Source organism: Mus caroli, unplaced genomic scaffold (assembly GCF_978045245.1).
Source record: "Mus caroli unplaced genomic scaffold, Mus_caroli_1 scaffold_12, whole genome shotgun sequence".
Classification (NCBI taxonomy): Eukaryota; Metazoa; Chordata; class Mammalia; order Rodentia; family Muridae; genus Mus; species Mus caroli.
Window position 1 is genome coordinate 95,613,824 of NW_028227267.1, and position 13,917 is coordinate 95,627,740.

The window sequence follows — 13,917 nt, forward strand, 5'->3', positions numbered from 1 at the left end:
ACCAGAAGGCAGAAGCGGGAATGTTCTGAGATGCTGTGGAAACGCATCAGGAGACCATCCCAGCAGGTTCACTAGAGGTGCCTTTGAGGTCAGCACCCATGTGGGTGATCTCCTCCCACACCTCACATACACTCAGGCACCTGACCCCGGGCAGCTTTCACTTTCCCATCACTCCTCAGCCATGGGAGGGCTGGTTATTAAGGGAGAGCACCGAGGTCTATGGGCTCTCCAGCCAGCTTCTCTATATTTTAGATACCTGTTCAGCCACACCTTGTCTCATGCAAGTTGTTACGCATCACAAGCTGAAGGTGCTACCTCTTGCAGTTACTGGAAGGCTAACTAAACCAGATGTGCTGTAACACCAAGGCTTGTGCTCTGAAGGTAGCAAGTTCTCTGTACATTAAAAAAACTTTAAGCATATGGTGGCTGCAGTTTCAGTTATCCAGTTTATCTATCAGCCTGACGTGTATTTACTGAGTACTTACTGTGTGTTATATACTTCTCAAAATACAACATCATTGAACAAAATAAAGCAAAATCCCTACACTTGTATTGTTTTTTCAAACAGAGGCAGATGGGAATTAACAATCACTAAACTATACCTGCAAACAGCCATAAACACGCTACAATGAAAAAGAGACACAGTTGAGGGCCTTCAGAGGGTCAGCAAGAATAAAGCTTAACACATATGCTAGATCTTTCCATGAAAACAGTTTAAGGCAATTTAATTTCCATTTGGTACCCTACATTCAGAATCCCAGTCATGCTAGTGACCCCACACAGCTCTCCACTAAACTCCATGTCCTTTTCTAATGTTTCTGGGATCTATCATCTTAGGTTGAGCACTTAGGCCTATGTTGCTGTCATAACATCCTCTCTAGTCCGCCCTTCCATTTTGTTGTATATGCCCAGAGTGCTCAAAAGCAAGAATCTGAACAGACACTTTCACGCCAGTGTTCACAGCATCATTCCCAACAGCCCCCGTGCCAATGAGTGAACAAGGAAAACAGCACAGACATTCATTGCATTGGATATTCAGACTTGACAAATGATGCACTGTCACACGGATGATCCTTAGAGACATCATGTTGTATGAAGACAACAATGGACAGATATTATATGATGCAACTTATAGAAGACGCCTAGGATTAAGTTTATGGTCAGAAAAAATGCCTGGTTAGGGGAAGGGATGGGGAATCACTAATTAGCGTGCTGTTTCAGTCTGAGATGATGACAAAGTTCTAAATATGGTGAGAGTCACACAACAATGGCAGGTTCTTCATGTCAGGAAGCTGCTCAATTTAAATCACTAAAACTCATACATTTTACATTATATTTCACTACAACATAAAGTAGTTAATGAAACAAGGAACTGAGTTCTTAATTAAATGTTTGAAACATATTTGGTTCAGTTATTGGGAAATGTTCAGATATTTGAACATGCAAATAAATTTTATGACTCTCCACATAAAGATACAGAAAAAAAAAAACCCATTTATTTGAATTGTCAATTTAGTCTTAGAGCCAAATCAATGCTATTATAATCATTTCCTCTCACTATCAGGAAAAAAGAATTCCACCCATACTCAGGGTTAAGATATAATTATACAATCCATTATAGCCATCTTAACATTTTTATACACAGTAAATTCCTTCAGTTTAGATTACCTTCAAATATAGAACTGAACCCACAGAAGTATACAAAAGGACAATGCCAATAACACAAAATGATTTTATTTTTGTCACTGGTGACAAACATGTATCACTGGTTTCTTATATATTACTTATGTACTCATTAAAAATATGTTTACATCTAAAAATGTGATACAATAAGGAAGTTCTCTCTAAACATAATCTTTCCTAAATATATTTTCCTAGTTTGTTTCACACATAACTTAATCTACAAAATCATAAAGAAAACTACCAACCAACTCTGTAGTCTAGAAATACATACAAACTGTGAAATCTGAGAAAGTACTTTCTGATTTTAAAAATAATATACAACATATGCCTATCAGTAATCAAATGATTCTTACAAGTTCTTACCGTCTCCCAACTTGGAAGAGATGCCTGTTATCGACCTTTCAATTTACTTAGTAAAGATGCCATACATGTAAAAAGTCAAAACAACCACAAGCCACGATTTTGTCTGTTGAGATCAGGTCTCACTCTGTTGCCTATGCAGTGTAAGCTGGCCTGCGAGTCACCATTCCTCTGCCTCAGCCTCTGACAGCAGGGACTACTGATCAGCAGACGAGATGAGTCTCAGAGCAGAGGAAACAGCTACGTCATTACTAAGTGGTTTAAAACCACCTTCGCTTCTCTGAAATAAAAAAGGGTTGGCATGGAATCAAACCTAAAATTTAAGAATCAAGGCAGGCAGTGGTGGCACACTCCCAGCACTCGGGAGGCAGAGGCAGGTGGATTTCTGAGTTTGAGGCCAGCCTGGTCTACAGAGTGAATTCCAGGACAGCCAGGGCTACACAGAGAAACCCTGTCTCGAAAAACCAAACAAAACAAAACAAAAACAATTTAAGAATCAAAAAATTCAGATGAAATACATAGCGAGCTCATGAAACTATTCCACTGAAATTCTGTAACAGGAACAGAACCAACTCCATCACAACTTTTTTGAATTTATCTTTGACCACCATTTTGATGAGTTAAAAGCTTTAATGGTAAAAATGACAAACATTTTCTGCAAATAATACTGGTACATATTTCATTAGTTTTTGTTGAACAACTGGAAATCCTACTTCTTTAGAAAACATGAGTTAATCTGTTGAAATACACCACCTATGTAGTGACTTAGAGCCAGTCAAGATTCGCTAGTAAGCTTATTGTTTTTATGCAATAACATTAAAAAGGAATTGTGTATGTTTGCTGTTTTCACTTCATACATTATTTTGTGGACCTTTATGTGGTTATAAAATTTACAGAGAAATGCACTTCAGCTGTTCTTATTAGATTTTAATGGTTCAAACTTCAAATAATGCTAAGTTAAGCCCTGGCATTTCTTTTTAAAAATCCAAGTTTCTAAAAGTTCTAAGTTTTCAACAATATAAAAATGATCTTCTTTACACCTTTAACTGCCAAAAAACTGGGTAAAAAACTAAATATTCTGTTAAGGAGATGATTTGAGATGTTTTGGATCCTATTTTTAAAAACAAGATGTGAAACAGAAAACTTCACAAACAGCAGTTCAAATTCCATTAACTTGCAGCTCAATGGAACACACAGCCAGTTTTTATGCTTAAACAATTCAAAATTAAGGTTTATATTGGTAATGTCAACAAGCCATAGCTACTACGCATCACCTCGGATACGATCCACTAACTTCCACCAGGCCCAGCAGCCGTGCATGTCGGCTAGATGCTGTTTAGAAACTCACAGCTAGCAGAGCTATAAATAAGGAATACATAAATAAGTGTGGCAACACTCTGGAATTGGGGCCATTACAACGAGACGTGATGTAAACACACGTGCTGGTTCTCGCTCAAGCCACTTCCCACTGACACGCTCAGCCATGGTTTTATAATTCTTTGTAAAAGAAAACATTTTCTACGCAGCATGCAGCATTGTCATTTTATATCTTGACTATGATGGAATCTTCAAATTTTCTTGCCAAGCTTGACATATCTCATCAGGAATTCTCTGGAAGTCAGCTTGTGTTTTCAGCAGCCTAGACAGAACAAGAGAGCAAGATCCATTATTTTAAGAAACCATAGTTAAGACAACCATGGAGGTAAATCTACCAATACTATACCATATTTAACAAACAGCTAGTTATTCCACATCACAACTCAATTGGTTTTCCTGGAAAAATACAATGATTTTTAATTTTTGTTGTATTATCAGATACTTTAAATTTACTGCCAGATTACAAAAAGGAGTAATTTATATAATAGAGATCATGTAAAATGTACTACTTCTTTAAGAGTTAACACATAACTTGTTTTCCAAGGTCTTCATTAGTTTGTTTTACTGTAGTGTAAAGACAGAATTAATAATGAGAAAGACCTATTAAGCTACAAATAAAGAATAGCAGCAAACAGAGAAGATATTTGTAATTTTTCTTCTTTTTATTTCTTTTTTTATTTTTGCTAAAAGGTATTTATGGTATTTTACTTAAAAACAAAAATAATTTTATTGTAATGAACTCAGAAGTAGAGAAATCACACTTGAACTCCCAGTCCCAAACTCCATATAGCTGACACAGTAAGCCATGCAGCTTCATTCCGTGCTTTACCTTCACTACCAATTACATTTGTATGTTCTTATGCAGATGCAGACGCACAGATGGAACGGACACAGCATGACAGTTAAAACTAGAGAAACAATGAGCTCTGTATTTTCAGGACTCACCCAGGATCACCCTTCTTGCTCTCTTTTCTGAATGGTAGGCAGTATCCCTTACAACTGTCTACACATGTATGTATTACAGACTAGGATTTGCATGAGTGAGAATGTGCAATGTGTTTTCTTTCCCAGACTGGGTGACCTCACCTCCCAGGTTTGTCTGATTCACCAAAATAAATAAATAAATATGATATGTATTCTAGGACTTGAAAGAATAAACATCTATCTACCAGTCAGCCCAGCACTTGGGAAGCTAAGCCCAGAAGAGCTAGAGCTAACCTTGAACTCCATGGGGAAGAAGTCCTGCTTAAAAAAAAAAAGGAACAAAACAAAGACTTAATATAATTTCTTAATAACAATATGAAGATCAATATGAAGATGATCAATTTTATCTTAGAAACACATGCTGGATTTTTAATGTACTTCTATTTCCTAGTTAAAATGTTCTTTTTAGCTAGTTCAAGGAAATACAATGAAATATTGGGGAAATGATAAATATTGCAAAGCAGCAGCCTAACCGTTCCCTTTGCAGGCAGCAGAGCTGACCTTGCTTGCCTCAGACTTGGCTGCTCACAACCAGTCTGAATTAGCGTTTTCCTCCCCCAGACTTACTGCCCAAGAGTAAGAACACAGTTTGAAAATTGCTGCCAGTTGTCATGGTTTGAATATGCTTAGCCAAGGGAGTGGCACTATGTGGAGGTGTGGCCTTGTTGGAGTAGGTAAGTCACTGTGGGCATAGGCTTTAAGACCCTCATCCTAGCTGCCTGGAAGTCAGTCTTCCACTAGCAGCCTTTAGATCTCGTAGAACTCTCAGCTCTGCCTGTACCATGCCTGAACCTCGTAAGTCAGCCCCAAATACATGTTGTTCTTATAAGCGTTGCCTTGGTCATGGTGTCTGTTCACAACAGTAAACCACTCACTAAGGTCTGGTGGCACTCTGGAGACAGAGGCAGGCTGATCTCCATCAGTCTGATTGTGGCCAGCTTTGGATACCCATTGAAATTCTGTCTCAAAAAGGAAAGCATTTAAAAAGCTGGCTCACACATTCTTTGTAAGACGGTGCAATTAAAACTCCAGTATACCACTTAACTGTAACTGTCAGTAGCTGGATGACATTGCCATTAGCTTCAGATTCCTGAGCAGCACCTTGCTGTTACTGTATGACTGGAGGAAGTGATGCCGGCACAGTCTGAGCCTATGGTCTCTCTAGTACAAGGAAGTATTCATTTCACTGCTTCCTACTAACTTTGCAGTTTTCATCCTGCTGTGAAAGCTATAAACTGAGTTTTTAAAAAGATGACAAAGAAAGCAAGTGAATTTTTAAAAAGGCTGGGCAAACCCCCATGAACTGCATTCACTCTTAGGGTTCTCAGAAGTGCAATTTAAACAAAGAGGTCCCAAACATGCTCCTTAATGAGAGATGGCTGACCACTGACGAACATGAAGCAGAGGCAAATCGTGTGCTGCTGGTGAGCTATAAATGAAGACAACTACTCTGGGAAAGCTTGGTGCTGTGATGATCATTAAGTTGATAACACACAACCGACAGCCCAGCGGTTTATGCCTGGGTACATACCTAGAACAACTGCACATATATAAGCATGAAGAGGTATGAACTACAATAATGCTAAATAAGGCTCAGAGTAGCACAACTCAGTATCTACTCAGCACAGAAAGGGTAAATTGTTGTATATTTGTGGAAGGAAATCTATTTGCATGAAAGAAACACATTACAGTGGCATTCAACATAAATGAACACGACAGATGTAACAGAAAAGGGGAAAAACAGTGGAAAAAGAAGATTGTATTTAAACGAAGCATAAACTTTTCTAAAGTTAAAGTAATTTCAGACTTCTAGTTCAGTGAGACTGGTGAATATCTACTTTAGAACTCAGGATGCTGGAGGGGAAAGCCAGGGGGCTGAGAACAGTGACTATGGAGGGAAGAGAGGTCTCTAAAGTGCTAGTAGTGATAACTGTGGTTCCGTAATTCTCTGTGCAGTGCACAAGTGTCTGCAATCAGCACCAGGTGCCTTCCACAGTCACCTTCCACCTTAGCTTTACCAGGTCTTAAGTCGACTGATTGGTCTGCACTAACTGGCCAGCAGGACCCAGGAACCCTATCTCTACCCCGGCACCCCAGCTCTAGGAAACACATCCCTGAACCCAGACTCCTATTGAACGCTGGAGATCAAAAACATGTTTGTATCTCAAAGACTTCACTGAGCCATTGTCCCATGTAACCTCCCCGTACAAGCCTGAAGCAGGCTGAGCCAGACCTGGACTTTGCTTACCACTAAGGAGATCACCTAGGGTGGAGCCTGCCTCCCTGGACCACTCTATTGTTCTGCCACTGCGGCTGTCAGCTGCCAGCTGCCCCTGCCGCTGCCTGCTGGGAGTCTACATATGATCCTACATGTGGTCACCTGCAGCTGGGCTCCAAGGATGATTTGGCGGGAATGGGCTTCCCCACTCCTTTATAAAGCGTGTCTGCCATTAAAAATTTGAGTCTTGGGCTGGTGAGATGGCTCAGTGGGTAAGAGCACCCGACTGCTCTTCCGAAGGTCCAGAGTTCAAATCCCAGCAACCACATGGTGGCTCACAACCATCCGTAACGAGATCTGGCGCCCTCTTCTGGAGTGTCTGAAGACAGCTGCAGTGTACTTACATATAATAAATAAATAAATCTTAAAAAAAAAAAAAAAAAATTTGAGTCTTGATCAGAATACTGTCTTGGCTCCATTTCTCTCTCTCTTCCGCCTAGATTCCTTTTCTTTCAGCTCCAGGCTGCCTCCCAGGCTTGAACCCAGACATGAGAGCCGCCGGCCAGCCCCAACAGTCCCAGCCCTTTTGGTACCTTTAAATCAATATTTACTCTTTAAGTATATTTTGTCTACCCTTTGTATTAGGTTTAAAAACTCAGAGATTAAAAAGAAGAAAATAAAAAACCCTTGGGTTGTTTGAAAAACAACAAAGTGAAAACCAAGCTATCTACATATTTCATATAGTACCATTTTCTCAGAAGAAAAGGGAAGCCATTTTGCTGTTGGACAAGTTTAATTGTAATCACTTGCAATTTCAATAGTCACAGTTAATGAGATACCTCACCACCATACAGACTTCTCTCCTATTGTCTTCACACGGTGTTCTTTCTGATTATCTGTATTCAAATTTCCCTTACCTAATTATGACACCAATTGCTGGATTAGAAACCACCCTAACTCAGTATGAGCTCATTGTAATCTGTGACAAATGTATAAATACGATTTTCAAATATGGTTAGACTCAATTGGTACCAGGGATCAGAACTTGAACCTAACATTTGGCAGGAAGCACAATTCTAGTCAACACAGAAAAATTCTAAAGATAGTGAGAAATTTCTAAGAAATGATATCATGGTTTATCAATAATTTCTGCGGTCTGAACATTTAGCTTCTCGTCTTGAGACTTTCACCTGATAGCATTAGAAGTTTGCATAACCTGGTTTAGTTAAGATTTTTCATTTAGGGCTGGTGAGATGGCTCAGTGGGTAAGAGCACCCGACTGCTCTTCCGAAGGTCCGAGGTTCAAATCCCAGCAACCACATGGTGGCTCACAACCATCCATAACGAGATCTGGCACCCTCTTCTGGAGTGTCTGAAGACAGCTGTAGTGTACTTATATATAATAAAAATAAATAAATCTTTAAAAAAATTTTTCATTTATTTATAACAAACTAACATGCAAATCTAACCTTTAGTGCTTCAGTACCCTTGCGAAGCTCCTTAATAACAGATGATAAGGCTTCTGGGTTGATTCCTTGTTCACAAAGCCGTACACAAATAGACAGCGTTTCCATATCTAAGCCGGTATTCAAAATTCTTGAAATCTCAAGCAGAACTGAAAAAGATATAGACACAATTTTTAAAAGCATAGACACCTAAAAATAAAAATGCATGTGGTACTTCTTTTTTTTAAAGGACTGAACAGGTTTTATTTAGGCATACTTATGTATATACATATGCATGCAATAACAACTAGAAAAGAAATAGAGACCATGAGTTTGGAGGACAGCAAGGAGGGTACACGCCTATGGGGAGTATGGAAGGAAGAAAGCAAGAGAGAATATAGTAACCAAATTATAATATGAACAGTTATAAAGAGAAGTTAAAGAATTTGTGGAAAAAACTTTAGCATGATAACTATAACTTGAAATTCAAGACTTTTCACTCATCGTTTAAAAATATCCTTTACTAGATTATTTTTTCACATAATAAATCCAGGTTCCGGTTTCCCCTTCTGCTACTCCCTCCTCTTTCCATTAGCCTTAGAAACAAACAGAAGGAGAAGAGCTCGGGGAAAGGAACGAGCAGCCAGAGACCCACTCTGGATTGGATATTCAGAAATCCCACTTAAAAACAAACCAACAAAACCCACTAAACTGGAAGCCAGAATCTACACAGGCCAGGGGCAGATCCAGGCAGCCCTGTGCCTGCTGCTTCATCTCTGAGTGTTCAGATCTGTTGTGGTCGTTTGGATTTAGGGGCCTTGTTTTCTCAGTGTCTTCTTCAGCAGGGCTCCCTGAGCTCTAAGAGGGATTTGATGGAGATACTGCATTTGGGTCTGAGATTTCCAAGGGCTCTAACTCTGCACAATGTCTGGCTGTGGGTCTCTGGAGTTTCTCTCAGTTCCTGCAAGAGGAAGCTTCTCTGATGATGGCTGAGTAAGGCACTCATCTATAAAGGAGCCAGCACCTTAGAATTCAGAAGCCAGCATGTGCTTCTCTGCCTCTTTAAAAAAAAAACAAAAAAACGTTTACTGACTGAGTGATGCATGTGTGTGTGTGTGTGTGTGTGTGTGTGTGTGTGTGTGTGGCGGGGGTTTCCCTAGGCCACAGTGCACAAGCAGAGGTCTGAGAACCACTTACAGTTCACTCCTTGCACCACGTAGGTCCTGGGAACTAATCTAGGTTGTCGGGCTTGCTGGCATGGCACCTTTATCTAATGAACCATCTTGCCAGCCTTGTGCCTCAATCTTAAAACACAGCTGCCTAGCACACCTTTTCATGGGAATGCCCTGCTTTCAGCTGCTCTTGCCACTGCTGCGGGAACTGTGGTACATCTGTGTATATACATGCTATGAGAAAGCCTCAGCAACATAGGCACAAAAGGCTTTAGAACCTTTCCGAATAATTTGACATCATAACTGCATCTGTTGGCTTTATTAATAAAAGCTTGTATAATTTAACTTCACTTTATTTTATGTACATGAGTGTTTTGCCTATAGGTATGTACGAGCACCGCATGTGACCCCGCCTTCATTTTCTCCAGCACTGCATTTCTTGGTAATTCACTAGAATATCTGTCTTTGACATGAAAAGCAAGAGCAGAACCTCTCTACCCAAGCACTCTTCCAGGAATCCCTTTCCTTACAGGACATACACACAGCAGTCACGGTAACTCTGTTAACGGATGGCTGTTCCCAACAGTGTGCTTACAATTCATGAATTCATGCCAACTGATAACACAACGTCTGCTGCATACGTCTTCCTTGCATTACGCTTAGGACATTATTTCCCATGCAGATTGAATGTATCATTATTCTTGTCCAGCACTTGGACAAGTTGATTTCTGACTTCCATAAACATTTAAATATTCAATTCCTGTAGTGTAGGTAGAAGAAAAGACCCCTTTCCCAGCAATAAGCCAGTTACCACAATATTACTTACTGGATGATATGCCCTTTTATCACTAACTGCAATTGCTACCTTTACTACATGAATGTTCTCAGAGATCTGTAGAGCACATTGTATCATACCTGTATCATTAATGACTAATTTTATACTGCACAGAGTGGGTTAAATATTCTTCTGTCACTTTCATGTATATAAGCCTTTTTATTCTCTGGGTCAAGTCAGACATTTTCATGAATTTCCAAAACAAATGTTCTGGGATTCCTGCTTCAGTTGCAGGGAACTGTGGATTATTTTGGGAAAACAGACACGTTAACAATATTTAGTTGTTCACCAATTTAACCCTAAGTACTGAAAACTGTAGTATTCATGTGAGCATCCAACTTTTCCTACTTCTCATGTCTCAAAGTTCAACGTGAGACTTAAAAATATATTTTCCATGTCAGTATTAAAAGTTTTTAATATGGAATACAGTATCGCCTGTGGCTTTTTTTCCATTAATGGTTTGCATTTTTCTCATCATAACTCATATTTTCCTGTTTTATATACCTAGTGATTATAAGCCAAATATTGTAAATTTTACTTGGAAGGACATTGTCTGAGTCAGGGTTTCTATTCCTGCACAAACATCATGAACAAGAAGCAGTTGGGGAGGAAAGGGTTTATTCAGCTTATACTTCCACACTGCTGTTCATCACCAAGGAAGTCAGGACTGGAACTCAAGCAGGTCAGAAAGCAGGAGCTGATGCAGAGGCCATGGAGGGATGTTACTTAATGGCTTGCTTCCCCTGGCTTGCTCAGCCTGCTCTCTTATAGAACCCAAGACTACCAGCCCAGAGATGGTCCCACCCACAAGGGCCCTTTTCCCCTTGATCACTAACTGAGAAAATACCCCATAGTTGGATCTCATGGAGGCACTTCCCCAACTGAAGCTCCTTTCTCTGTGATAACCCCAGCCTGTGTCAAGTTGACACATAAAACCAGCCAGTACAGACATGTTTTATTTTTCTGTATTATTGAGCTTATAATAAATATAGTTACATGGTAACGGATTCTTTCAGGTCTAGCTCTTCAAATGAGTTGGGCAGAATCAAAGCACCTTAGCCAATAAGTGATGCTGCTACTAAGGTAAGAACCTTCCACAGACTGTACCCATTGCTTCACAAATTGTGGTTTCCACCGTGGCTGGTAAAATGGCATTGTCCTCCAGCCCTGTGAGAGGGAGCATGGTGTTGTATGACTCTACTACTGTGGGTGTTTTGTGCCCCTCCCATCTGGGTCTCTGGCTGGTGACTGTGCTAACTAACTCAGGCTCTGTGCACTGTGCTCCACTCCAGTCACTCTCTCTGTTTTCAGTCTCTCTTACTCTGTCTTTCTCTCTTTCCATCTCCTTCTCCATTCCTGTCCTCTGCTCTGGCTTCTCTGTCCTCATGGCTCTACTCCCATCTGTGCGCCTACTTATATGTCCACTACCCCTTCTCCAGGCCCTCACTCCTCTCCCGTCCCCCAAACAACCCCCCTTTATACCAGATCTGTTGCATGGTGTGATTTCTCAGGGGGACACTTTGGCATGGGCCTACCAGGTATCCTGCCAACGCCTTTCTCTTTTCTCCTTTTGTACTTTGTGACATTTGGATGAAGATGGGAAGCTCTTCCTGGTCCCAAGCTCCTTGACACCTCTCAATCGGACCCCAAGTTCTCAGGACAAAGGTTAATAGAAGCATCTTGGCTCCCCACACAGCGGGTGCTTCTCCATCCCTGTGATGGCAGATGGTGCATTTCTGCAGAGCAACGTGCTTCCTCAAAGTCCTCAAAACCCCACTGTGGTTCCCTTCTGCTCCTGTCGTATAGGGAAAACCTCTTTTTCACCGATAGAGACTTCCTCGTCTTGTTTGTGAGTATATGGCTGGGAAAAATCATATTCCTCCCACAGCATGTGCAAAGTTACATACCTGCTTGCCCTCGAAATTGAAAAGAAAACTTTACAGGTGAGTCCCACTAACCTAGCAACCACTGACAGGAAAAGCTTAAAGTCACGGTTAGGAATCTGAAATGAGCAGAATGAAAAGGAGAAAAACATTTGAGCTTCAAGAAAAACTGCTATCAAAGGAAGATCCAAACTGAAAATGTCATGTTGGTTCTTGAACAGTGACTTAAATGCGCTAAAACCTCACACATACTCTTACTTCGTTAAAAAAGCAAACAAACTTCGTCAATGTTTTTATACTGTGTACTTTTTACTTTACAACAAGTTCTCTCATAAAAGGTTGGGATGCAAGCCTGAGCCCTCCCTCACAGCAGGCCCACCAACTTAACCCGTTCTCTTCAGATACTACTCACAACACACACTGGTGCACCCAGCACCCCACCCCATGGCCGCTCCAGAGGCAAAAAGAGAAGGCTCGGGAAGTTGAGGTCACTCTAGGCTACACAGGGCGAAGAGTCTTATCTCAGAACAACACAACCTGAAACCCACAACGGTACCCTTGTGTACATACATTTATTTTACAAAACAATAAACCGTGGAACATCTAAGATGAAAAAAAGAAAAAAAAAAAAAAGACAGGCTGGAGACAGAAAAAGAACAATGTGCCAAACACCTATGAGGTGGGGAAAACCAATGCAAAGCTTCTAGCAGTTTTACTCTTTAAAAATGAAAGCAGTGATCAGAGCAGGACATTCAAAGATTCTATCAGAAGGAGCAAGATAAGAAAGTGGGCGTTTAGAGAAGAAAACACAGGGCGGGACGGCGACAATTACATAAGGTTATCTTTTGAGAAAGATGCTGAGGGGGTAACCTCTGGAAACCATCAAAGCCACTGCCAAAACAGACTTGTAGCACCACACGTAGATGGAAACGTGTAAAATTAAGACAAAGAAAGATGCTTGCTAACGCAAAAGAAAAAGCAAATAAAACCGATCACTTGATACACACTTTACCTGGCTGTCTTATTTTAAATACCCAACAATACCCCCTCGGAGCTACAACTTTATTTTATTGTTTACGAATAATAGTTACTTTCTAAGCGTTGGGTCCGAGAGGGACAAAGCTGCAGAACCATAGCAGAGAAAAGGGAACTCAGATTTATTTCTGTACCTGCGGGTGCGCTCTACCTATCAGGCAGCGGGCGCGGACACACCCACAACCGCGGTCACCCGTGTCGCCCGATCTAAGGAGTGAGAGATGGTGACGGGGAGAGGTGCTCAATCACTGGAAACAAATAACCCGTTACTGAAACGCCTGGGCCCCGGAACTGAGCTCACCGCGTGGACAAAAAGGTCCACGACCCCTTTCGCGCCGGGTCTCCAGTCGTAGGCTTCTCCAGCTACAGGAGCACGCGCCAGACACCGGGCGGGTCGCCTGTCCCCAGGCTGGGCGCGCAGGCAGCGGTCGCGAGGCCTGGAACGGCCCCCGCGCGCCAAACTCCGCCGCAGCGGAAAGCCGGAGCTCTGGGGCCGCCAGCTTCGAGGTCGCGGCGGGTCCCCTTCCCCGTCCCCTGGCAGGGTACCGCCGAGGCCGACGCGGGGACCGTGGGGTCCTCCACGACGCCTCCACCCGGGGAACTCGGCGCCGGGAAGCGCAGGCCCGGTTAGACGAGAACGACGCGCACTCACCGTCCATGGTCTCCCTCACCGCGTTCAGGTTGGCCGAGGCCGCCGCACCCGCTCCCGCGCCCGCGCCGCTACCGCTCGCCATGGAGAGGAGAAGCTCCCGCCTGGAGCGAGAAGGCCTGACCCGGAACTGGAGCGCCCGCCGCCGCTCGGCCCCGCCCACACACCGCGCGGCTGCGCTCGCACCGCCCAGGCCCCGCCCCCGCCGCCCGGGCCCCGCCCCCTCGCGCCGAGCGCCGACGCTGGACCGCGTTGATTTGAATTTGGAGCCTCGTT

General features: G+C 42.2%; 1 protein-coding gene across 1 annotated transcript; it reads right to left on the reverse strand.

Moving 5' to 3' along the window:
• Nucleotides 1-1,714: 1,714 nt before the first annotated feature.
• Nucleotides 1,715-13,791, reverse strand: Mzt1 (mitotic spindle organizing protein 1). Its single transcript, XM_021182230.3, has 3 exons — nucleotides 13,645-13,791; nucleotides 8,092-8,237; nucleotides 1,715-3,682 (listed from the first exon to the last, which is right to left on the reverse strand). Exons 1-3 carry the CDS (start codon nucleotides 13,724-13,726, stop codon nucleotides 3,662-3,664), a joined length of 249 nt encoding a protein of 82 aa, XP_021037889.1. The 5' UTR covers nucleotides 13,727-13,791; the 3' UTR covers nucleotides 1,715-3,661.
• Nucleotides 13,792-13,917: the final 126 nt, after the last annotated feature.